This window comes from Haliotis rubra, unplaced genomic scaffold (genome assembly GCF_003918875.1).
Source record: "Haliotis rubra isolate DU_JTF1 unplaced genomic scaffold, ASM391887v1 Scf312, whole genome shotgun sequence".
Classification (NCBI taxonomy): Eukaryota; Metazoa; Mollusca; class Gastropoda; order Lepetellida; family Haliotidae; genus Haliotis; species Haliotis rubra.
In genome coordinates this window covers 1146218-1172252 of record NW_025766983.1, presented here as the reverse complement: position 1 = coordinate 1172252, position 26035 = coordinate 1146218, and the positions used below count along the sequence as shown (strand labels likewise).

Sequence of the window (26035 nt, the reverse complement as noted above, 5' to 3'; positions counted from 1 at the left end):
ATTATGAGGCATGTGTGAGAAGTATCGGTGGTCTTTGACAGAAAACGCGAAGGTATCCTGCTCCACCGGTGGCATCCGTCAGAAACAAAGGCATAAGACGCTGTGCAAGGATAAGAATCTCTGCATTTGTTTCTCGACTTATTAGAGGGCCCTCAGTGCCAGTTTCGATCGGGGTTGCCACGTCGGTCCATAATCTGTTGAAAGCAATGTCCTTGCCCTCCCTCGGTGAAAGCCAATCCTGAAATAGTCACATGAACAGTGAAATCTTCACGCGAATAATGTGGACATTGTAAGACTTCACAGTGATTGCAAATATACTTTCAAAGTTTATAGAAATGGTAAACCCTAAGCTTTAGCTATGTTTACCATCGCTTGTTGAATAGAGAAATATAATTGTGCTTGCAAGAAGTTATTTTGTTGGTTTTATCATATTATTTTATTATGTTTTTTATTGAACGAACCTGAGGGAACGTCTGCGGCCGTCCCGCAAAGTCCACAGACTTCCCTACGTACGCTTCCTGCACAACCTCAAGTTGTTGAGAAACACGAAGTGCGTATTGGACCTACGGGAAACAAGCCATGTTTACAGTCGTTCATAATAAACACCGAACAGATTTTGTCGCAGTACAAAATACCCCAGCTATAAGACCACAGCCTGTGCACAGGTGAAATCCATAGCCTGAGTCTCACAGACCAACAGAAGTCTGGACCAGTGAAGATTCGGGTTAGAATTAATCTTTAACAACCCATGCTTCGAGGCGACTCCGGGATCGGGTGGTCGCAGGCTGACTGAGAGGCTGGATCACCTACAGATCGCCGTCTTGTAGCTGGAATAATGCTGAGGGCGATGTTAAACAACAGACAAACATACCATGTTAATGTTAGGTCTTTTCAGTCATGGACTTGCTTTTATTAAATAAACGCTCAGGATATTGTATATAAAACTCTTTTAGCTCCTGAAAAATATTTGTACGTATTGTCCACAGAAAACTCCGTACAATATTGATTACATTTGGATGTGGATTACTGAGACTAAAAAGTATAATGAAGGTAAATGACAAAATATTAATGTAACGGGACGCATTGTGCAATTTAGGAGCAGAAGATGAGCACCACCTTTTATTTGTTTGTAATGTCTAAAATGCTCTTAGATCAAATGGTTACCATCTGTATATTGTCAAAACCTAATGATCCTAAGTTTTAAATTCCTATCAACTTCTAATAACAGAAACATTTCTGAGAAAAATTATGGACTGACACACAAAAACACATAATCGGGACTAACTAGGATTCGAAGCCACAATCACGGGCCAGTGGCGTGCACAAAGGCCTCTATGCTTTACAGGGAAATATGGCCCACCAGACGACTGTGCCACCCATGGAAGAATATCGTATTAATTGTCGTTACATCATTGGTTGTATCCTTGAAACTTAGAACAATTTGAACCAATCACAAAGCCGCTTTACCAAGGTTAAGGGTTATCACGGGGCCGTACTTCTTTTCCAACTGTATCAGCATCCGGAACAGTGACTTGTTTTGTATTGCTGCAATTGATGTAACAAAACACATGTATTTTGATTATTTGTAAACGTTGAAAACATATATACATATATGGGCAGGGCCACACTTAAAATTCTAAGCTATAGAAGCATATAACTTTGAAACCTGAAATGTATTTATGAGTTAAAATTCAAATTTTAGAGAATATTCGCGCAGACTTAAACTCAGGACAGTTTCAAATATGGAGACTTCATATTTTTTAACATTTTCCGTCTGCTTTGATGTTCCGCTTACCTAGAATATTGCTAAGCAACGGGAGACCACGTGGTCCCGGTGGAAGCTTGTAACGTTTCCGGGTCATAAAATACACCATTACCGTCGCTGCCAAAGCCAGCATTAGTGTGATCCGGTACTCCAAAGCAGTTGTAACTAATCCATTCCAAAGTCCCAACCATGATGTTTGACTAAATTGAAAACAAGAGTCACCAGAGGAAGACTAATCCCCTTGTACAGACGAAAGAATATATCATCTGACTATTACTTTAATTCAACCTTGGTGAGAGTCCTGTGAAGATCTATCTAATATTTCTATCCGAATGCAAGAATAGTATGAGCTATATAAAAAATACCATGTAATTGAGATTTGGAAGTCCTTGACATGGAAACTGAAGATATATAAATTCAACAAATCCCCAAATAGCAAAAGCCATAACTTGACAACCTGGTCTTGGTATGGCACAGTTTAATAAGTAAATGCCAACAAAGTCCGCAAATAGTACAAGGCACTACTTCAGGATCTGCTTGGTATGTCTGCCAATTTTCGTTGGAAAATATTGAAGCGTTTTCGAGAAGGGCTTTACGACGAACTATCATGTGTTATAGGCTGGTTATAGAGTAAATGTTTTCCAAAGAATACTTTCATCACCTTCTGAATTGTTCCAAATGAAAGCCATTTTTCCTATAGAGAGGATCAGACTCGATTGTAGCAGTGAATTGCAGCTAATGTACGAAATTTCGTTAAACAGTAAATTAAAATTAATAATTTAATGATTTTTGTTGGATTCAAGACAGCTCCCGGTTAAATTCTTATACCTATAACATGTGGCATTAACAGTGAGTGGGGCGTCCTCAGAAGAGAACGATACATAGCCAAATTTGATAATATCTGAAATATAAATCTTGACATTCTAATACACGCACGCACACGCACACGCACACACACACGCACACAAACACACGCATACACTGCGCCTGTTAACATGTAACGTGTCGTGCTTAAGATTACAAATGACAAAGTGGAACGTAAGCCACCAGTTTAGACCCTCAAAGCAAATAGTTCACGGGCAATTGATATCGCCCAAACCTCCGTCTAAACGACATCCTACATTCACTGATTGAGATATACCAGAGTTGACATGAAAATTTGAATGTAAGTAGGCATGGCGACTGGGAAAGTCAAATGCACCGACAAGATCTAACTGTGTCACCTGGTGCAGTGAAGATATCCCTGAGATATTCTGTGGGGTTGGTTTGTATTCACAAGACAAACAAATCGAATAGCTCAGAAATGACGGGAACTTACGATTATGAAGATAGATCCGCTTCAGTATGTTTCGAGGTAGCAGCTACCGTGAGACACGGACCCCACAAACAAAACCGAGTATAAATATACACTGACGGTGATCACGTGACCTGACTGTTTACAATCGCTCACGAGGGAGCGAATCATTTTATGGGTCAATAGTTAAGGGGGGCAGATAAAAAATCCAACATTTATTTAACAAACAAATGCTCCCCTGACATATATAATAGTTCTGCTTGTCATAAATTTACTGGAGCAGCACCAATAAACGAAGAAGGAATACAAAACATATTGAAGCACTAGATCAAGATCAACAGTAGAAATTTTGTATTTGTGTACACGTATGAACACCCCTCTCTCACACTCACACACACACACACACGCTCGCTCGCACGCACGCACGCACTCACACACCCTCCTCCGAATACGCACGCACGCATGTACGCACGCACGTACCTACAATGATCTACACATTGATTACATTTACGAATTAACGTAATTTCAGAAACTGAGAGTTCATGATAATGTTTTGCAAAGACAGCCTTTGCTGACCACATACAACCGGAGGCTGTTTGGAGGAGAAACGATTCCCCTTGATATGATGAACGAACTAGCTCGTCTAAAGACGGGTCGGTGGGATCGGCTGTTGTCGGGCACGAAGGTCGGGTATACCGAACTCAGGTAAATGCCAAGTCAGCCAGCCGCGTATATCTTCACACAAACACTTCCAGGTCACACTATACACTCTAAGTTGTCTCGACCTCTGCTTAAATGGCGGTCTGGGTGAGTGTTGGTGAGTCAGCGTGGAGAGTGCAACGTAACAGAATACACGTTCATGACTTTCACATGACCAATCTGTCATGGCATGGTAAATTAACTTTTGTGCTGGGAAAGAATCAAGTGTTGTCTTACTTCACTGAGGTAGTGTCGCGGTACTTTTGTACCTGTGTGGTTCTTGAATGGTAATGGTCATATTATTGTACTGCTGTGGTACTGTCATGGTATTTTACTGGTGTGGTACTGTCATGGTATTATACAGGTGTGGTACTGTCATGGTATTGTACTGGCGTGGTGCTTTCATGGAATTGTACTCGTGTGGTACTGTCATGGTATTGTACAGGTGTGCTACCGTCATGGTATTGTACTGGTGTGGTGCTTTCATGGAATTGTACGGGCGTGGTACTGTCATGGTATTGTACTGGTGTGGTAACTGTCACGGTATTGTACTGTTGTTTTACAGGACACGATAATGTGGTGGTGTGGTAACTGATCATGGTATTGTACAGGTGTGGTACCGTCATGGTATTGTACAGGTGTGTGGTACTGGTGATGGTATTGTACAGGTGTGGTACTGCTCATGATATTGTACTGGTATGGTACTGTCATGCTATTGTACTGGTGTGGAACTGTCATGGTATTATACTGGTGTGGCACTGTCATGGTATTGTACAGGTGTGGTACTGGTTATGGTATTGTACAGGTGTGGTGCTGGTTATGGTATTATACAGGTATGGTACTGGTCATGGTATTGTACAGGTGTGGTACTCGTCATGGTATTGTACAGGTGTGGTACTGGTTATGGTATTGTACAGGTGTGGTACTGGTCATGGTATTGTACAGGTGTGCTACTGGTCATGGTATTGTACAGGTGTGGTACTGGTCATGGTATTGTACTGGTGTTGGTACTGTAATGGTATTGTGCTGGTTTGGTACTGTCATGGTATTGTACTGGTGTGGTACTGTCATGGTATTGTACTGGTGTGGTACTGTCATGGTATTGTACTGGTGTGGTACTGGTCATGGTATTGTACAGGTGTGGTACTGGTCATGGTATTGTACAGGTGTGGTACTGGTCATGGTATTGTACAGGTGTGGTACGGTCACGGTATTGTACTGGTGAGGTGTTTTTCACGGTATTGTACTGGTTTGGTAATGACCAAGGTATTGTACTGGTGTGGTATTTTGCACGGTACTGTACTGGTGTGGCATTTTTCACGGTATTGTACTGCTGTGGTATTGTTCATGGTATTGTACTAGTGTGGGACTGATCGTGGTATTCTACAGGTGTGGTACTGATCTGTGACATTAGGGTTAGAAGTCAGCTATGTTTAGCAGCATCTGTAACGTATGGCCACCCAAGTACGTAGTAAAAAGAATATGGGTCCGACACAAAGTCCCACAATAAATATACCGTCATGGTATTTTCCCGGTATGGTACTGTCATGGTATTTTACTGACGTGGTACTGGTCATGGTATTGTACAGGTGTTGGTACCTGTCATGGTATTGTACTGGTGTGGTACCTGTCATGGTATTGTACAGGTGTGGTACTGGTCGTGGTATTGTACAGGTGTGGTACTGTCATGATATTGTACAGGTGTTGGTACCTCGTCATGGTATTGTACTGGTGTGGTACTGTCATAGTATTGGACTGGTGTGGTACTGGCCATGGTATTGTACAGGTGTGGTACTGGTCATGGTATTGTACAGGTGTGGTAATTGTCATGATATTGTACAGGTGTGGTAATTGGTTATGGTATTGTGGTACTGATCTGTGACATGAGGGTTGGAAGTCAGCTATATTTAGCAGCATCTGGAACGAATGGTACTCCAAGTACGTAGTAAAAGGATATGGGCTCGACACAAAGTCCCACAATAAGGATAACGTCAGTAAAGCACTTGAAAGGGTTGCTTCCCCACAATAAATATATCGTCTATATAGGCGAAATACAAAGTCCATTCTTTAGCAAACATAACATCAGGAATGAACCTCAGAAGGACAGTTCCCTTTGCTGACGCAGGTTAAGACTTCCCCGAGAACGCTGTGTTGATACCTTGCTTCATGATACCAGCACATATTATATGCGCGTCGGTAGACACATCAGAGGAGGGAATATGTCCTCCCAGAAGAAAGATCCTGTCAGCTTGCTGTAGACGTCCAAGAGCGCCATAAACTTCCTGAAGTCATCACTTCCTACGTCATGCGTAAAGCCCCGCACACAATCCTTTGCTAGTCATGCAAAGCATGACATCATCACAACTGTTGCACACTGACCTTTTAAAACATGACATCATGTTAATTGTTGTACACAGTCGTGCAATAGCATGACATCATAACAATATGTCGACATTGCATCCGATACATAAGCTTGCAGATCTTGAACTTTGCTGATATATGTCTGCAATTGATTGTTCAGGGATTTTGTGAACAGATTTATATGAGGTTGTTCCCATTTCATCGTTATTGGCATGAAGGTTTCTGAATGAAGCCCATCTGTCTATAGGACCTTGTCTTGTCATGATAAAGCATCTGCAAAGATGTTGATTTTCCCTTTGATGTGCCTTACCAAACTGTTGCAATCCAGACTGTCGGCTAGATCGCGAAATTCTCTCGTTGACTTGAGAATGGGTGCCTCAAATTCTGTTGATACAGGCAACTACTGAGGCATTGCCCAATGCAACTACAGGTTGTTCAGCTTGACCTGATCAAGTGAATACTAATGCATTGCAAGACCGTGTCACAACTGGTTGGGTCTATTACTGTGAAGGGTGCGCCTTTGTCAGCAGATTGTCAACATGTCCGAACAGCCGAGACAAGGTCGATAGAAAAAAAATGATAATTGAACTGGGTGGAGAGAGTGATAGCGAGAGTGAATTGATTCTGAAAGTAACTGACTTTACATCGTTAAGTTAGTAAACCAAACTAGATAGCATATGACTGTTAAAACAATTCATGTTTTAATTGAATTGTTTTTTCAGAAGTGTTGTTTTCCGGGACAAGTTCTGTAACGAATCCATGTATGCATGTTTCGCACGAACGCAACAATAACAACAGTCTCTGCTCCCCTATTTAATGAAGTTAACTCAACCAGCCGTTTGTGCCATTGACCTCCTCGGGTCATGCATATGTAGAGTAGCTCAGGTCAAGCTGAACAAGCTGTAGTAGGAAGATTACCAGAGTATTAGTGGCCAGTGCGTGATGGCTCATAGTACTGCTCTCATCTCAGGCTATTGATGTGGGCTGGTGAATCTAACTCACCGAGACTTGATGCCACCTTGTCTTCCAGATGAACTCCCCATTCCGCGGGTGAAGTATTTGTGAAGAAATTATAATCTGCCACGGCATTCTTAGTATGGGGTGTGATGTTGTCAGGATTCTTCCACCACAATGGTCCTTGACTACCAGATCCATAGGTACAATTACAGAACCTAGCAGTTTCCCTCGATGCTGGTTGATCCAATTCTGAATGAATCTTAGATGCAGTGGGTCTCTGAATGTGAGATCCTGCAAAGATGCGAGATTGCTCCTAATACCAACATCCATTGCTGAAGAGTGTGTGGAGAGTTTTAAACTGCGTTATCCTGGCTTACGTGTCAAATACATCCCCTGTGTATTTCTGTATTTTCTTGGGCTGAAGCTCTGGTTTGTCTTGATACAGCATCAAACCAAAATTCCTGACGAAATCGGGAGTCTTCTAAAGAGTCATCTAAATTGACTTTGGAGACAGGAAACCAGATAACCATGAATTATTATGTGTTGCACATGTTGCTATGCAAGTACCATGGCTGCTAGAATCGTGAATAACCATGGATCCACTGATATCACGAATGGTGGAACTCTGAACTGAACTCTGATGCAGATCGACTCTGTGGCGTGGATGACCGGTGCGGTCCATGTGATCCATGTGGCAGGTGCATTCCATGCAGTCCGTGCAGCCGATGTGGTTGCATTCCGCTTATGATCTATGCAGGTCGCTGGATCCATGGCGTGGTCTTGATATCTAATTCTCTGCAGCAGCGTCTCAGTCGTGGTCCGAAGATGAAGTTCGCACTTCAGAGTCCTACTTTTATGTACCAGGGTTTTCCTCTGCTCTGCCGTCAGTGCTGGCCGTGATTTGGGCTCCAATCTCGTGGGTCTTTCTAAATGACTGCATCACACATTCTTCCTTCTTCTCAGCGATCATCGTTAATCTATATGATGGACCGAGTTTATGTACGCCTAGCTTGATCGCGAATAAGATAATGAAGACCTACTTTGATGAGGCCTGAGATAATGTACACCTAGGTGGATGACGCCTGATGTAGACTAAGTTGGGTGACGAAGGAGATAATGTACACCTAGGTGGATGACGCCTGAAATAATGTACACCTAGGTGGATGACGCCTGAGATAATGTACACCTAAGTGGATGACGCCCGAGATAATGTACACCTAGGTGGATGACGCCTGAGATAATGTACACCTAGGTGGATGACGCCTGATGTAGACTAAGTTGGGTGACGAAGGAGATAATGTACACCTAGGTGGATGACGCCTGAGATAATGTACACCTAGGTGGATGACGCCTGATGGATAGGTGGATAGACTAAGTTGGATGACGAAGGAGATAATGTAGGCCAAGGCTCCGCACTGGGTCCCTTTATGTTCCACTTTTAATTATTTACTTGATGGTATCTCAAGCAACATGCGTTTATTTATTGAAGATACCTCCCTTTACATAATCATAGGTAACCCCGCTGAAACAAGAACATTGAACAATGATTAATCTTTCTGAACAAAGGAATGACAGGTAATTGAAAATCAGCGGCTATGTTATTCATAAAAAGTAATGCCTAGTGCTAAAACAGATTTAATGATATGACGTAAATTGCATGCAACCAAAAATCAAACATAATTAAAACACAATTATTATTCATGACATAAAAACATTGCTGGTTATGAAAAACATATAAACAAAATTATAAGCGTACAATCGCAAATCAAAAGTGCAATATTATTGTACTTCGGTTTACTTCCCAAGAAACGAAGCAGCCGGGATACCGAACCCAGTCAGAGCGGGTGGGTGTGCACTCAAGTGTAACGGCTGGTTCATTTGCAGATGCCCTCACGGCTGATTGTGTGTGTATATATAGAGATGTTGGGTTTTGTAAATACATGCTCATTTTTTGGGTATAACATTTTGCAATCAACAGACATCATAACATGTCATGTGTTCAAGTATCACACCTGCCTGTCTGTGTAATTACATAATGTGACAGAGACCGAACTCGGGCCATAAATCAATGCATTTTGTTTATGGTGTATAGCCTGATTGGTGTTAAGTTCAAATTGCATGTGGTCAGTGATAGCAGCTGTGTATTGAATATTGTCATTAGCAGACAGGCAGGCAGACACACAGGTGTCAATAAAAAAACCCATTGAGTTTAGTCTGTGACAACGACATATCTATATCACAGTTGGAAATTCTGTCAACGCTAAATAATGGCATTGCTTTTAAGTATCGAACTGAGAAAGTGACTCGGTAAGAAGAACGTGTGGTGAAATAGACAAATGAAATTATATAAACAGTTAATTTACTGTCATAACATATAAAAAGCTCACGCCTGTGAGATATCAACAAAACATTAGAAAAATAGCTCACACCAAAGCCTTCACCGAGTATTCACCGGACAACCGCTCCCAAACTGCGCGAACCTACCTCACTGCGCACGTGCTATAAGCGCAGCCCAGCTGTTGAAACCTGTTTTCCCCAGAAAAGTCGGGGGAAAATTAGTGAAACGTTTGAACTCCGATTTCGCGCGTTTTTTTTCATCGCGTTATTTTTCAACTTTATAAGTTGAATTTGCATTTTTGAAAATTTGTTTCGGTAAGTCCATACCGAAAGGTATAAGAATCTGCAAAGTTATGTTTTTTACGTTGCATGTGACCTTTAAAGAAGTTGACTATCATAAACATTTAGGTCTATGGTTTCAAAGCAACGGTAAATAGGATATGCAAATCGAATATCTAGTAAAAAAAAACTAGTCCTATGATAAACTGCTTATGTCTGAAATATAGTGAGTGAGAGAGTTAATATTCAACGTCACATCGGCAATATCTGAGCAATATCGTGACGAGAACATATTTGACAATGAAATGGAATATATGTATATTATAAAAAACCTGTCGACGAAGGACAGTAAAACAACTAGAATATCACAGTTACAACTAAAACTAGTGTGGAAAGTTAAAACTGATCGCACTATTTGGACAATACAATATAAAAGCAGGCTATAGATCGCCAACAACTGAAGGCCTCGACCCCATCTCTCTCAGTTCAGACAGATGCGTCCCTTTCCGGCTGGTGTGTGTGTGTTCTGGGCAGTCAACTGAGAGCAGTCAGGCTGGTTTTCGAGAGCTTCAAGGACCATGTTCAGAACCAGACGGTTCGTCTAGAAATGGACAACCAGACGGCAATGACGTGTATCCTGGAAGCAAGGTGACACTGTGTCTGGCCCGCTCACTCGCGGAGGCATGGCAGTTCCTACTTTGGTGCGACCGGTACAACGTGTCTGTGATCCCAGTGTACCTTCCGGGCTGGAGAATGTCCGAGCAGATGCCCTGTCAAGGCGAATCCTAGCCCCACACGAGTGGATGCTCAATCGAAGGACATTCAGGGTTATTTCCCAGTTGTACGGACCGTTCCAGGTGGATCTGTTTGCGTCTGGGGGGACAAATCAGATTCCTGTGTTCTGCTCTCGGATCCCAGACCCAAGGGCGTTAGCTTCCGACGCCTTTGCACTGGATTGGACGGGCAAGATACTGTGGGCTTTCCCGCCCCTACCGTTAGTCCCCAGGGTCCCGTCTCAGATTTCCACCCAGCCAGCTCGGTTTCTTGTGCTCCTCGCACCCCTTTGGCCGTCCCAGAGCTGGTTTCCTGTAATTCTCAGGTTTCTGGCTCAGCCTCCTGTTCTATTACCTTTTCGACCGGACCTTCTAACTCAGAACGAAGCGCCACACCCGAATCCCCACATTCAATGGGTGGCTTGGCCTCTGTCAGGTCTCAACTCGAGGCACGTGGAATTCCTACACCAGTTGCAGACACAATTCTGGCTTCGAGGAGGGGTTCGACAAACGTTCAGTATGAGGATAGATGGGCCCGTTATGCGCGCTGGTGTGACAACAGAGGGTTTCCAGATCCCTTTTCTGCAGATCTAGTCACAGTATTGGAGTTCCTTCAGTCCCGTCTGAACGATGGTTTGTCGGCCTCGACTATTCGAGGGTACTCCACGGCTATTTCTACCTTTCACATCCCTGTCGATGGTGCTCTTCTGGGACAGCACCCTCTTGTACAGCACTTTCTAGCGGGAGTGGATAGAGTGCGCCCTACTACAAGAGGTACAAGTCCCCCTTGGGACTCGACAATCGTTTTAGATTGGCTCTCCGATCCTTCCTTTTCTTCTCTTTCACTCCAGCTGCTAACATGGAAAATGCTTTCCTTGTGGCGGTGACTTCTGGTAGAAGGGTGGGTGACATACATGCTATGTCTGCAGACCCAGCGCTTACTGTTTTCCACAAAGACAGAGTAAGCATTCGCCTCCCGGATACTTATCGTCCTAAGGTTGCTCATACCTTCCATGTGACAGCTCCTATTGAGCTTCCTGCTTTCACACATCCTTCTACCTCGGGATCCTCTCCAACGAGCTCTCACTCGCTGGATGTTCGCCAGGTTCTCCATGCCTACATAAAGAGAACAAAGGAAATCCGCAAGGGGTCTCAATTGTTTTGCTGCTATGGCGGAGGGAAGGTTGGCGAGCCAGCCAATAAGCAAACTATTTCCCGCTGGCTCGTCTCTGCAAATTGTACGGCCTACAACTTTAGGGGTAGGCCTCCCCCTGAGGGGTTGAAAGCTCACTCGGTCAGGGCTGTCGCTACCTCTAAGGCGTTCGCAGCTGCCCTGCCCATTGAAGAGATCTGCTCAGCGGCTATTTGGAGCCGACCGAGTACATTCATCAGGCATTACCAACATGACCTAAGCTCGAGAGAGCGTGCTTGCTTCGGTCAGTCGGTTCTCTCCAGTAGGCAGGGCCATGCCTCCCTCACCAAGTGATCTTGTATTGAGTATGTCATGGCCTTTGTATATCATTATTCATAAAAGGGGGTGATACGCTCACCACTGCATACCGCATCAACAAAATTAAGTTTGTTGTTAAATTATTATTTTTTTAAATTAAAGACTCTTTGCACGGCCATTAGACATGTTTTCGGTGAAAAAATGCTAGAGTACCCAAGGAAGAATTACTTCAAGGAATAGGAAACCTCTCCAGGTTTAGGTAGATTTTTATTACAAGATATTTTTAGAAAATGTAGTACAAAATGACAGTCAAAAGTACATAGAGATGCAGATATAAGCACTTACAGAGATTCCAAAGGGAAATAGACACATTGATTGTTCTGTCCATTAAACAGTAGTACACTTAAGAAATACATACTTTCCACACAGAACCACATACCATTTAGTACCAGGGGACAGGTGAAACATGCATACAAGTAAATGGTGAGGTGAGGTGAAATTGGTGAAAAAGGTGAAAAAATTGTAGCCTAGTGCTAGTTATATCGGCTGAAGCCAATTGTTACATGTAGTGTTGCATGTAGTGAATACACATTGAATACTAAAATGCTTGCTCCGGATTACTTACACACAATTTGAACAAATGACAATTAAGGATCAATAAGAAAGGGACGTCTCTATTCTGAGGAGTAAGCTTTATTGCTGTGAACACGGTATGTACAGTGTTAAATGCAACCAATGCACCTCGTCTTCCGAGCTCAATGAGGTGAGGTGAGGTGAAATTGGGTTCTACGTCGTGCTTGAGAAATTTTCGCTCATATGACGACGTGCATGCGTGTGTATGTGTAGGTGCGGCTGCTTGTACTAGCCCAGACTGAAGCTGGCTTTATAGTCCTAGCCCACTGAGATACCATGCCGCAGTGAAGCATGAATACCCCACTCAGACACATTATACTGACTCCGAGCCGACCAGTCCTTGTTGTACCAATTAATGCCGAGCGCCAGGCAGGGACCAACAAGTACCATATTTTAACGTCTTTTGGTATGACGCGGTCGGGGATCGAACCCACGACCTTGCGCTTTCCGGGCGGACGCTCTAACCACTACACCACGGAGGCGGTCACAAGTAAATGGAGGTGACACACCTTTTAGTGACTTCAGTATATATCATGCATATTTCTGTTTGCCTTAATAAAGAGAATACGTGTGAATGAAATTTCAACCATGCAACGAAATTCCAGAGTCATATTGAACGTCATATGGCGTGATGTTTGGTGATAGCATTTGATCTGGAAAACAGATGATTAAGGGCGACGATAGAGCCACATGGCTGGAGGAGACGATAGAGTCACATGGATGGCTGGAGGAGACGATAGAGACACATGGCTGGAAGAAACTATAGAGCCACATGGTTGGAGGAGACGGTAGCGCCACACGGCTGTAGGGTGACGATAGAGCCACGTGGCTGGAGCAGACGATAGAGCCACATGGCTGGAGGAGAAGATAGAGCCACGTGGCTTGCGGAGACGATAGAGCCACGTGGCTTGCGGAGACGATAGAGCCACGTGGCTGGAGGACGATAGAGAGACGATAGAGCCACATGGCTGGAGCAGACGATAGAGCCACATGGCTGGAGGAGACGATAGAGCCACATGGCTGGAGGAGAAGATAGAGCCACGTGGCTTGAGGAGACGATAGAGCCCCATGGCTGGAGGAGACGATAGAGCCACATGGCTGGAGGAGACGATAGAGCCACATGGCTGGAGGAGACGATAGAACCACATGGCTGGAGGAGAAGATAGAGCCACGTGGCTGGAGGTGACAATGGAACCACATGGCTAGGCTAGAGACGATGATAGAATCACATGTCTAAAGGTGACGACGGAATCACATGGCTATAGGTGACGATGGAACACATGGTAAGAGGTAACGATAGAACCACATGGCAAAAGGTGATTATGAAATCACATAGCTGGAGGCGACGATTTACAGACGAGCTAGATATGACAAAGCACACATATTTTTATATTTAAAGATGGATAACTAATGTATGCTAGGGAAAATGTTTCCATCAACCATTACTTTCTACCAAATTATTCTTACGTAAGCTGACAACATATATTAGCAGCATAATTCAGTTATGTGTAAAATTAGTACTCCACGTACACATGGACATCACCTGGATTGTCACATCTTCCAATCTCATGCAAATCTGTTTTTGACGACAACCTGATAGCGCTTAGGCGTAAATGAAAAGCTTCCTTCGTCCGGTTCAAGGTCAGGGGTCACTCCGTCCGGCAGTCGAATCTCAAAACACCTCATGAGCGAGGCCAAGACAACATGCAGTTCCGGTTTGGCCAAAGCTTCCGCCATACACGCCCTCTTGCCGACAGAGAAAGGCATCCAACTTTCTGACTTCGGTGCAAACCTTCCGGAATCGTCTAGGAAACGTTCGGGATTAAACACTTCCGGTTCCTTCCAGTGTCTTGGATCATGGTGGATAGCGAAGATGTTGGCAAACACCATCGTCCCTTTGGAATCTCGTAGCCAGCTGCGAAAATATGTCGAAAAGAAAAACAAATTTTAAAAAAAGATGAAAAGTGTGAGCGACTGAGTGAGTGAGTGGGTTGGGGGTTGGATTTTGGGTAAGTGAGTGAGCGGGTGGCTGGGTGGGTTTAGGGCAGGTGGGTGAGTGAGGAGCTTGGAACACTATTTCAGTTTATGTACGAAATGAGATATGTTACTTGCAGAAATCCGTAAGTCTCGGACTAGCAAACTAAGGGGATCATAATCCGGACAAGTCCGAGGTTCGATCCTTCGGTTTGTTGATCCTGGACAGTTCATGTGTGAATAATTCTGTCCTTTTTCAGTTCTAACTGTGGTGCCCTTAAGAGGAACATATTGTAAATATCATCACCATGACCAATCAGTACTATGTTACTGCCAATATATACAGACCCAAATAATAGGGCAAATCTTAAATGCTGATATTAAACGTAGCCGTTAAGTCAAAGACTAACATACAGTCTGCTCCCGTCTTACCGACAGTTGTATCACAAGTGGTTGAGTGGGGGAGACCCAGAGGCGCCACTGTCCCTTTCCGCATACTCTCATAGAGCACGGCTTCGGTGTACGGCAGCTTGTGTCGCTCGGACAGCATCGGTACTCGCCGCTCACCTGTGAATGAAAATTGTTTAGAAACAGTCCTTACTGACAGTTTATACTTCTAAACGACTAGGACTAGTTGAACACCTAATGCATTTACAGGTTACAATTGGCAATCTTAGTTGACCAAATTCGAGTCGTAGCAGTAGATACAAATTCAGTAAATACAAATCAGGTATTTATCACAAATATGTTCGGCTTCACCAAAGCAAGATGTCACTTTTCAAATAGCAGAGATAGATTCATTACAAATACAAAGAAGGGTGATTGTTTACAATGGTATTTACAAAGGAGTTGAAAATCAGCACCTGATTACAACTGGATAATGTTTTGTAACAGGCAGCTTCATTTAAATGATCGTCGAAGTTTGTCCGTATCCGTGTTTACCCGCAAATCCGGTCATCACGCGCAATGCACACCCAATATACGAGATGTGAAATCCAGTTTTTGGTGCCGTTGAAATCAAATTTTGGCAATTGTATTACTTCAGTTGGATTTTGGCTTTAAGTTTGACAACCTTTGAAAGTGCAATCGACAAGGCTTTTTCTATTACAATTACAATTTGAAGGAGGCTCTGGTAGACATGACGAGAATATTTTAAAGTCAGTGACAAAAATAAAGTACAATGCAATTCCATAAACCATGATAATTCTGTGTGGTTTTTTTCCTTCAAGTGCATGACTTGCCTGTTCATGTGTTTGTGACCGGTGATACAGAATGCGTGTCTATTTGACTGATTCAATAAAACCTCATGATGTTGTTGGAATCTTACAAATATTGCATCATCATTATTTAAAGGGTTTTTGCCGGTTGTATTGCGATACATCAACGAAAACAGACGTCCTGATGTACAAAATGTCGTAAATGCGTTACTCCAGATTGAGTATCAGTTACACTGCAAGTAACAAGGCGACCAGGCGCTACAAAGTTGTAGGGCTACAAAAACCCGTGGCGTGGCGTGGCGTGGCGTGGCGTGGCGTGGCGTGGCGTGGCGTAGATACTGTATCCTTCAGCATCGATGTCAAATGCTGTCTAAATGCCTGTGATAAACTTGGCAAACTTAAATTTGAAAATGGCACTGACAGAAAATGATTTGAATTCTGAAGGTTTTCCTACCCAGCACCCTGTCCACTTCCGCATGGAGTTTCGCTTGTACTTCCGGGTGGGCTGCAAGGAACAGGACTGTCCAATACAGAGTCTGTCGAGACGTGTCCAAGCCCGCTGTCAGGTGAAAGTTTATATCGTAAATAACGGTAAACAAAATGTAAACCAAAGTGGGAATTTAATATTCACAATTTAAATATCTGTGTATATAGTTACGTTCGATCTTGAAGATACATAATTCTATATTGACAAACATTATTATAATTGTGTCTGATCAATTTACCGATATGTTTCAAAGATATTTGTTTCAAGTAGTAGCGTACTTCCTAGTTTCTCGCGATGCTTTTGAAAAGCTTCATATGTGTTTTGATTACCTGTGAAAACATCCGCTACTGTCTGGCCGAGATGCGTGTTGGTGATCTGGTCTAGCAGCTCCTGGTCTTCTTCCTCCTCTGCCTCTTTCTGGGCAATCAACATGGCGTCTGTGAAGTCACGTTGTGCATCTGAAAAACCAAGTCTTGGTAAAGGGCAACACTTATTGACACAAGCTCAATGTTTTACAAAAGGAAATTGATATTTTATGAGGCATGCGTGGTTTTAGAAACATTGATACCTGTAAAGTAAACCATTCGTTAAAAACCTGTACAGTGGCCTTGACTCAAATCTTCTCAAAGCAGGGAATCACTCTAACGAATGTTTTCAGATAGACACAGATATATCATCATGTGATGTAGGTTTAAGTGGTTATCAAATTATTTTCTTCAGACAAGAGTGTGAATATATGGATGGTCTTCCCACCCACTGGGAAGCCGGATTCAGGGTATTACAGCCTCAGTAATGGGGAATTTTCATTTGTGGACAGTACCACCAGTCAGTTCTTTCAGATGTTCATCCCTGCGCTGATATGGAATGAGAAGTTACTTGGAATCTGATTCCGGATAAGATCTGCATTATGATACATATTGCACACCCTCTATCCACCATCCAGTGCTGCTAAGAATATCTGGCATCAATTGTTCACGTTTTAACTTTAAAATTGGCAGACTGATCCGACCAACATTCCCGCACTCTCCGATGTTGACTTAATTGTATATTCGCATTTGGTACAGTAATAATGATTTAATTGCAATAACACGTTTCTTCCAATTCGCATACTGCTTTTGTAAGTAAGCGATAAAACATACGAAGTTATTAAATAATCGCGAGATATTTTGCACGAAACAGTTCGCTTGTTTTCCGCTGCATGGAAATGCATTAGTTTTGGATTATGGACGCGAGACATTTTGAAGGTCCTTTGTGATGGGACTTTGTCACGTTAACATTTGTCGTACATTTTACTATTCCAAAGGCAATAAAACCATCTCGAAACTGTGAAAATACGATGCCATTAATGTCACAGATCATTATGGGAAAACATACGGTAAATACAAGTAGCTCGTGAATTATTTTCATGAGATGTCAATGAATTTGAAAGTTCTCCCGAGGATATTATTATAGGCCCAAAACAACTCGTGCTTGTTGTAAGAGGTGACTTTGGTGATCTGGTGGTCAGACTGGGAGACCTTGTTGATTGCGTGTCATAGTAACCCTGTGCCGGGATTCGTCAATCGCAACATCGATCAACCACGGTAGAGTCAGGACAAGTCTAGATTATATACAAGCCCGCATCCTCATTTTCCTAAGAGCGACGTTATACAACATACAGACCATTGTAGACGAGATACAACAGCTGATCTTGTGTGACGGACAATATTATTGAATTACATAAGCGATGGTGCGAGAGAAAAGTTCTACATTGAAGTGGAGCTTAATTCACGAAGCTGTAGTAGCCACTTGACACAAGGTGTCTTGCTCTAAAGACGTCGAGTTTAATCGATTAAACGCGGATAGATACAAGAACTGGTACGTGGTAACTCTTTTGAGACCGGTGAAGATCCGGGTTAGAATCGGTCTTCAATAACCCATACGCTTGTCGTAAAAGGCGCCTAACAGGATACGGGTGGTCAGGCTCGCGGACTTGGTTGATGCATGTCATTGTATCCAAATTGCGTAGTTCGACGCTCATGATGCTCAGAATATTTACCTGCTATAAACGTTTCTCTGTGTGCGTTGATCCTTTTGTACATGAATTTAAGTATCCCATCGTTTAGTTTCATGAACTTCCTGAATTTCGCTGTTGGATAAAGTCTTAAAGGAGGGAATACATCTTCCGCGAATCCATTTCCTGTTTCTTGCGAGAAGATGTCAAGTGCCTTACAGATTTTCAGGAACTCTTCATTGTCCGATGAAAACCTAAAACAAAATATTGTTTGGCTTTTTAATACACTCCGCTATCCATACTACTCCAGGTCTATCTGGAGAGGGTCTGTTAAAATAAGTCTGGACTAGACAGTCCAGTGTTTGACGAGAGGAACATAACGTAAGTATGGTACGATGCTATTTGGCAACCAGGTCAGCGGGGCCTGACCACCAGATCCCGTCAACCCCTAAGGATAAGAAAATGTTGCTGAAGATCAGTTCTAATTCGGATCTGACCAACGTTGGATCGTCACGCCGAAGACCCGGGTTCGAATCCCTACATGGGTACAATGTGTGAAGCCCATTTCTGGTGTCCCCGCCGTGATTTTGATGGAATATTGCTAAAAGTGGCGTAAAAACCAAACTCAGTCAGTCAGTCTAATTCGGATCTTTCTGGGCGTTATATCTTCAAATATCAACATACATGCCAACGTACATATTGCAGTGGTTGTGCTCATCCCTTCACAAGTAGTACTTCGGTACAAACATCGGGAAACATACAAAACACAAAATAACCGCCACATACTAAGAAGAAGGAATAGATTTGACCAGGTGCCGAAAAATGTCGGAATAAAGGGCAATATCTGTACATTCAATATGTTCCGTCCAAAATGTAAAAGTGTATTAAGGTGATCCATTTGGCGGACGGGAAGACGAAAGACTGACAGAGAGGAGCTTTTATATACTTTTTCAAACATAAAACATTTCATGAGAATATATCTAAACGATCCTAATATCACAGTTCATGTATGCCGAATGAGTCATGGGGTAAATAGTATTTTGTTATTATTGTGAAACCATTTTCTTTTCACCGGAAATAAACACCATGCAGCTGAACTGTAAGAAATATGGAGTAATATTTATGTTGCTCACTTCTCATTGAAACAGATCTTGCTGATGATGTTGAAGATGGCGAGGTTGATGTAGCTGTAGATGTCAAACGAGCCCGTCTCTGTCCCCATCTCTATCGTCACAGCTTCCATAACTTCAGTTATCGTGTCCTGAAACCTCTCGCCTTTCATGTAGTGCCTACAAAACAAACTTTCATAGTTCTAGTTTACCGATGTCACCCCAATAAATGTCTCCAGTGTTTCAGTATTGACATTATTCTTGGCTGGCTTTCCATAAGCATAAAAATATAAGCGACAAAACCCTTTCTGCACCCATAATAAATCCCTGATGAATGCAGACTCAACTGTACAAATTTAATAATATTATGAGCATGTGTGAGAATACCAGGTCTTGACGAAAACGTGAAGGCATCCTGCCCCACCGGTGGCACCCGTCAGAAACAAAGGCATAAGATACAGTAAGATAAGAACCTCTGCATTTGTTTCTCGACTTACTTGAGGGCCCTCAGTGCCAGTTTCCGATGGAGTTGCCACGTCGGTCCATAATCTGTGAAAGCAATGTCCTTGCCTCCCTCGGTTAAAGCCAATCCTGAAATAGTCACATGAACAGTGAAATCTTCGCAGATAATGTGGACATTGTAAGACTTCACAGTGATTGCAAATGTACTTTCCAAAGTTTATAGAAATGGTAAACCTAACCTTTAGCTATGTTTACCATCGCTTGTTGAATGAGAAATATAAATTGTGCTTGCAAGAAGTTATTTTGTTGGTTTTATCATATTATTTTATTATGCTTTTTATTGAACGAACCTGAGAACGTCTGCGGCCGTCCCGCAAAGTCCACAGACTTCCCTACGTACGCTTCCTGCACAACTTCCAAGTTGTTGAGAAACACAGTGCGTATTGGACCTACGGGAAACAAGCCATGTTTACTGTCGTTCATAATAAACACCAAACAGATTTTGTCGCAGTACAAAATACCCCAGCTATAAGACCACAGCCTGTGCACGGTGAAATCCATAAAGGTCTCACAGACCAACAGAAGTCCTTAGTCTGGACCAGTGAAGATTCGGGTTAGAATTAATCTTTAACAACCCATGCTTGAGGCGACTCGGGATCGGGTGGTCAGGCTGACTGAGGCTGGATCACCTACAGATCGCCGTCTTGTAGCTGGAATAATGCTGAGGGCGATGTTAAACAACAGACAAACATACCATGTTAATGTTAGGTCTTTTGAGTCATGGACTTGTTTATTAAATAAATGCTCAGGATATTGTATATAAAACTGTTTTAGCTCCTGAAAAATATTTATTACGTATTGTCCACAGAAAACTCCGTACAATATTGATTACATTTGGATGTGGATTACTGAGACTAAAGTATAATGAAGGTAAATGACAAAATATTAATGTAACGGGACGCATTGTGCAATTTAGGAGTAGAAGATGAGCACCACCTTTTATTTGTTTGTAATGTCTAAAATGCTCTTAGATCAAATAGTTACCATCTGTATATTGTCAAAAACCTAATGATCATAAGTTTAAATTCCTATCAACTTCTAATAACGAAACATTTCTGAGAAAATTATGGACTGACACACCAAAACACATAATCGGGACAAACTAGGATTCGAAGCCACAATCACGAGCCAGTGGCGTGCACAAAGGCCTCTATGCTTTACAGGGAAATATGGCCCACCAGACGACTGTGCCACCCATGGAAGAATATCGTATTAATTGTCGTTACATCATTGGTTGTATCCTTGAAACTTAGAACAATTTGAACCAATCACAAAGCCGCTTTACCAAGGTTAAGGGTTATCACGGGGCCGTACTTCTTTTCCAGTTGTATCAGCATCCGGAACAGTGACTTGTTTTGTATAGCTGCAATTGATGTAACAAAACACATGTATTCTGATTATTTGTAAACGTTGAAACATATATACGTATATGGGCAGGGCCACACTTAAAATTCTAAGTTATAGAAGCATATAACTTTGAAACCTGGGATTATGAGTTAAAATTCAAATTTTAGGGAATATTCGCGCAGACTTAAACTCAGGACAGTTTCAAATATGAAGACTTCATATGTTTAACATTTTCCGTCTGCTTTGGTGTTCAGCTTACCTAGAATATTGCCAAGCAACGGGAGACCACTTGGTCCCGGTGGAAGCTTGTAACGTTTCCGGGTCATAAAATACACCATTACCGTCACTGCCAAAACCAGCATTAGTGTGATCCGGTACTCCAAAGCAGTTGCACTAATCCATTCCAAAGTCCCAGCCATGATGTTTGACTAAATTGAAAACAAGAGTCACCAGAGGAAGACAAATCCCTTGTACAGACGAACGAATATATCATCTGACTATTACTGTAATTCAACCTTGGTGAGAGTCCTGTGAAGATCTATCTAATATTTCTATCCGAATGCAAGAATAGTATGAGCTATATAAAAAATACTATGTAACTGAGATTTGGAAGTCCTTGCCATGGAAACTGAAGATATATAAATTCAACAAATCCCCAAATAGCAAAAGCCATAACTTGACAACCTGGTCTTGGTATGGCACAGTTTAATAAGTAAATGCCCAAAAGTCCGCAAATAGTAAAAGGCACTGCTTCAGGATCTGCTTGGTATGTCTGCCAATTTTCGTTGGAAAATATTGAAGCGTTTTCGAGAAGGGCTTTTCGACGAACTATCGTGTGTTATAGGCTGGTTACTAGAGTAAATGTTTTCCAATGAATACTTTCATCACCTTCTGAATTGTTCCAAATGAAAGCCATTTTTCCTATAGAGAGGGTCAGACTCGATTGTAGCAATGAATTGCAGCTAATGTACGAAATTTCGTTAAACAATAAATTAAAATTAATAATTTGATGATTTTTGTTTGATTCAAGACAGCCCCGGTTAAATTCTTATACCTATAACATGTGGCATTAACAGTGAGTGGGGCGTCCTCCAGAGAACGTACATAGCCAAAATTGATAATATCTGAAATATAAACCTTGAAATTTTAATACACGCACACACACGCACACGCACACGCGCACGCATACACTGCGCCTGTTAACATGTAACGTGTCGTGCTTAAGTTACAAATGACAAAAGTCGACGTAAGCCACCAGTTTAGACCCTCAAGCAAATAGTTCACGGGCAATTGATATCGCCCAAACCTCCGTCTAAACGACATCCTACATTCACTGAGTGAGATATACCAGAGTTGACATGAAAATTTGAATGTAAGTAGGCATGGCGACTGGAAAGTCAAATGCACCGACAAGATACTAACTGTGTCACCTGGTGCAGTGAAAATATCCCTGAGATATTCTGTGGGGTTGGTTAGTATTCACAAGACAAACAAATCGAATAGCTGAGAAATGACGGGAACTTACGATTATGAAGATAGATCCGCTTCTGTATGTTTCGAGGTATCAGCTACCGTGAGACACGGACCGACACAAACAAAACCGAGTATAAATATAGACTGAGGGTGATCACGTGACCTGACTGTCGCTCACGAGGGAGCGAATCATTTTACGGGTCAATAGTTAAGGGTGCAGATAAAAAATCCAACATTTATTTAACAAACAAATGTTCCCCTGATATATATAATAGTTCTGCTTGTCATAAATTTACTGGAACAACACCAATAAACGAAGAAGGAATACAAAACATATTGAAGCACTAGTTCAAGATCAACAGTAGAAATTTTGTATTTGTGTACACGTATGAACACCCCTCTCTCTCACACACACACACACACGCGCGCGCAAGCACGCACACCCTTCCCCTAATACGCACGCATTGACACACGCACGTACCTACAATGATCTACACATTGATTACATTTACAAATTAACGTAATTTCTGAAACTGAGAGTTCATGATAATGTTTTGCAAAGACAGCCTTTGCTGACCACATACAACCGGAGGCTGTTTGGAGGAGAAACGATTCCCCTTGACATGATGAACGAACTAGCTCGTCTAAAGCCGGGTTGGTGGGATCGGCTTTTGTCGGGCACGAAGGTCGGGTATACCGAACTCAGGTAAAAGCCAAGTCAGCCAGGCGCGTATATCTTCACAAAACACTTCCAGGTCACCATAAACTCTGTGTTGTCTCGACCTCTGCTGAAATGACGGTCTGGGTGAGTGTTGGTGAGTCAGCGTGGAGAGCGCCACGTAACAGAATACACGTTCATGACTTTCACATGACCAATCTGTCATGCCATGGTAAATTAACTTTTGCTGGGAAAGAATCAAGTGTTGGCTCACTTCACTGAGGTGGTGTTGCAGTACTTTTTTTGTACCTGTGTGGTTCTTGAATGGTACTGGTCATATTATTGTACTGGTGTGGTTATGTCATGGTATTGTACAGGTGTGGTATTGTCATGGTATTGTACAGGTGTGGTACTGCCATGGTATTGTGGAGGTGAGGTTATGTCATGGGATTATACAGGTGTGGTACTGGTCATGGTATTGTACAGGTGTGGTACTGTCATGGTATTGTACAGGTGTGGTACTGTCATGGTATTGTACAGGTGTGGTACTGGTCATGGTATTGTACAGGTGTGGTACTGTCATGGTATTGTGGAGGTGAGGTTATGTCATGGTATTGTACAGGTGTGGTACTGCCATGGTATTGTACAGGTGTGGTACTGTCATGGTATTGTTGAGATGAGGTTATGTCATTGTATTGAACAGGTGTGGTACTGGTCATGGTATTGTACAGGTGTGGTACTGCCATGGTATTGTGGAGGTGAGGTTATGTCATGGTATTTTACAGTAGTGGTAATGGTCATGGTATTGTACAGGTGTGGTACTGTCATTGGTATTGTGGTACTGGTGAGGTATTGTCATGGGAATTGTACAGGTGTTGTCTCGTCAACTGATTGTAGTGTTGCGGTACTGTCATGGTATGTGGTTCTGGTGTGGTACTAGTCATGGTATTGTACTGGCGTGGTACTGTCATGGTATTGTACTGGTGTGGTACTTTCATGGTATTGTACTGGTGTGGTACTGTCATGGTATTGTACAGGTGTGGTACTGTCATGGTATTGTACTGGCGTGGTACTGTCATGGTATAGTACAGGTGTGGTACTTTCATGGTATTGTACAGGTGTGGTACTGTCATGGTATTGTACTGGTGTGGTACTGTCATGGTATTGTACTGGTGTGGTACTGTCATGGTATTGTATTGGCGTGGTACTGTCATGTTATTGTATTTGGCGTGGTGATTTCATGGTAATGTACAGGCGTGGTACTGTCATGGTATTGGCGTGGTGCTTTCATGGATTTGTATGGGCGTGGTACTGTCATGGTATTGTACAGGTGTGGTACTGTCATGGTATTGTACTGGTGTGGTACTGTCATGGTATTGTACTGGTGTGGTACTGTCATGGTATTGTACTGGTGTGGTACTGTCATGGTATTGTACTGGCGTGGTACTGTCATGGTATTGTACAGGTGTGGTACTGTCATGGTATTGTACTGGTGTGGTACTGTCATGGTATTGTACTGGTGTGGTACTGTCATGATGGTATTGTATTGGTGTGGTACTGTCATGGTATTGTACTGGTGTGGTACTGTCATGGTACTGTACTGGTATAGTACTGGTTTCATGGTATTGTACTGGTGTGGTACTGTCATGGTATTGTACACAGGTGGGTACTGTCATGGTATTGTACTGGCGTGGTACTGTCATGGTATTGTACTGGTGTGGTACTGTCATGGTATTGTACTGGTGTGGTACTGTCGTGGTAGTGTCATGGTATAGTACAGGTGTGGTACTGTCATGGTATTGTACTGGCGTGGTACTGTCATAGTATTGTAGTGGTCTGGCACTGTCATGGTTTTGTACAGGTGTGGTACTGTCATGGTATTGTACTGGTGTGGTACTGTCATGGTACTGTCCTGGCACGGTACTGTCATGGTACTGTATTGGTGTGGTACCGTCATGGTATTGTACTGGCGTGGTACTGTCATGGTACTGTACTGGTGTGGTACTGTCATGGTACTGTACTGGTGTGGTACCGTCATGGTATTGTATTGGTGTGGTACTGTCATGGTACTGTACTGGCGTGGTACTGTCATGGTACTGTACTGGTGTGGTACTGTCATGGTATTGTACTGGTGTGGTACAGTCATGGTATTGTACTGGTGTGGTACTGTCATGGTATTGTACTAACGTGGTACTGTCATGGTACTGTACTGGCGTGGTACTGTCATGGTACTGTACTGGTGTGGTATTGTTATTGTGTTGTACCGGTGTGTTACAGGGCTTGGTACTTGTCGGGACGACACAGAGTGCAAGCGTACTTTCAACGTTTCTGGAGAGCCCAAAGAAAGCACAACGTATTGCGGTGCATTAGACAAAATCGGCACAACCCCGATCTCCCGAAACAGATTGAATTACACGTAGCTCCCGGACTCAGCCGTAGTCTTCACCACGTGGACATTACACATTACATTACCCCATTGTAAAACTTCCAACAGTATTTGTATAAGTATACCTGCTCTACATTTATGGCACACCCAATAAATTACCCTTCGTATTTGTCAACTCTTGAAATAAACACGTTTGACATAACCTCTACAGGGCCTCCGGGGTTAATCAACACAGAAAATGAGGTACAGAAGTTATCACCTTGACACAGATCATCTTTCGACTGGCACGTTTCTCCTCAGATGCTAATTTCATTGGTTCAA

At 42.7% G+C, this 26035-nt stretch overlaps 1 protein-coding gene and 1 long non-coding RNA gene across 3 annotated transcripts; both read right to left on the bottom strand.

Moving 5' to 3' along the window:
• Nucleotides 1-550: 550 nt before the first annotated feature.
• LOC124283302 lies at nucleotides 551-1921 on the bottom strand. The gene is made up of 3 exons (XR_006900322.1): nucleotides 1796-1921; nucleotides 1468-1545; nucleotides 551-563 (listed from the first exon to the last, which is right to left on the bottom strand). It is a non-coding gene; the product is annotated as an uncharacterized LOC124283302 (long non-coding RNA).
• An 11590-nt stretch (nucleotides 1922-13511) lies between these two features.
• Nucleotides 13512-22801, bottom strand: LOC124283301 (cytochrome P450 1A5-like). Of its 2 annotated transcripts, XM_046719334.1 has the most exons (11): nucleotides 22723-22801; nucleotides 21457-21625; nucleotides 21136-21213; nucleotides 20141-20239; nucleotides 19826-19919; nucleotides 19353-19508; nucleotides 18265-18473; nucleotides 16556-16684; nucleotides 16194-16298; nucleotides 14955-15089; nucleotides 13512-14463 (listed from the first exon to the last, which is right to left on the bottom strand). In XM_046719334.1, the coding sequence occupies exons 2-11, from the start codon at nucleotides 21614-21616 to the stop codon at nucleotides 14354-14356; spliced, it is 1275 nt and encodes a 424-aa protein (XP_046575290.1). In that variant the 5' UTR covers nucleotides 21617-21625; nucleotides 22723-22801; the 3' UTR covers nucleotides 13512-14353. The 2 variants fall into 2 exon arrangements, with proteins under 2 accessions (XP_046575290.1, XP_046575291.1); XM_046719335.1 differs by lacking the exon at nucleotides 22723-22801 and having other exon boundaries at nucleotides 21457-21641.
• Between the last annotated feature and the right edge of the window lie 3234 nt (nucleotides 22802-26035).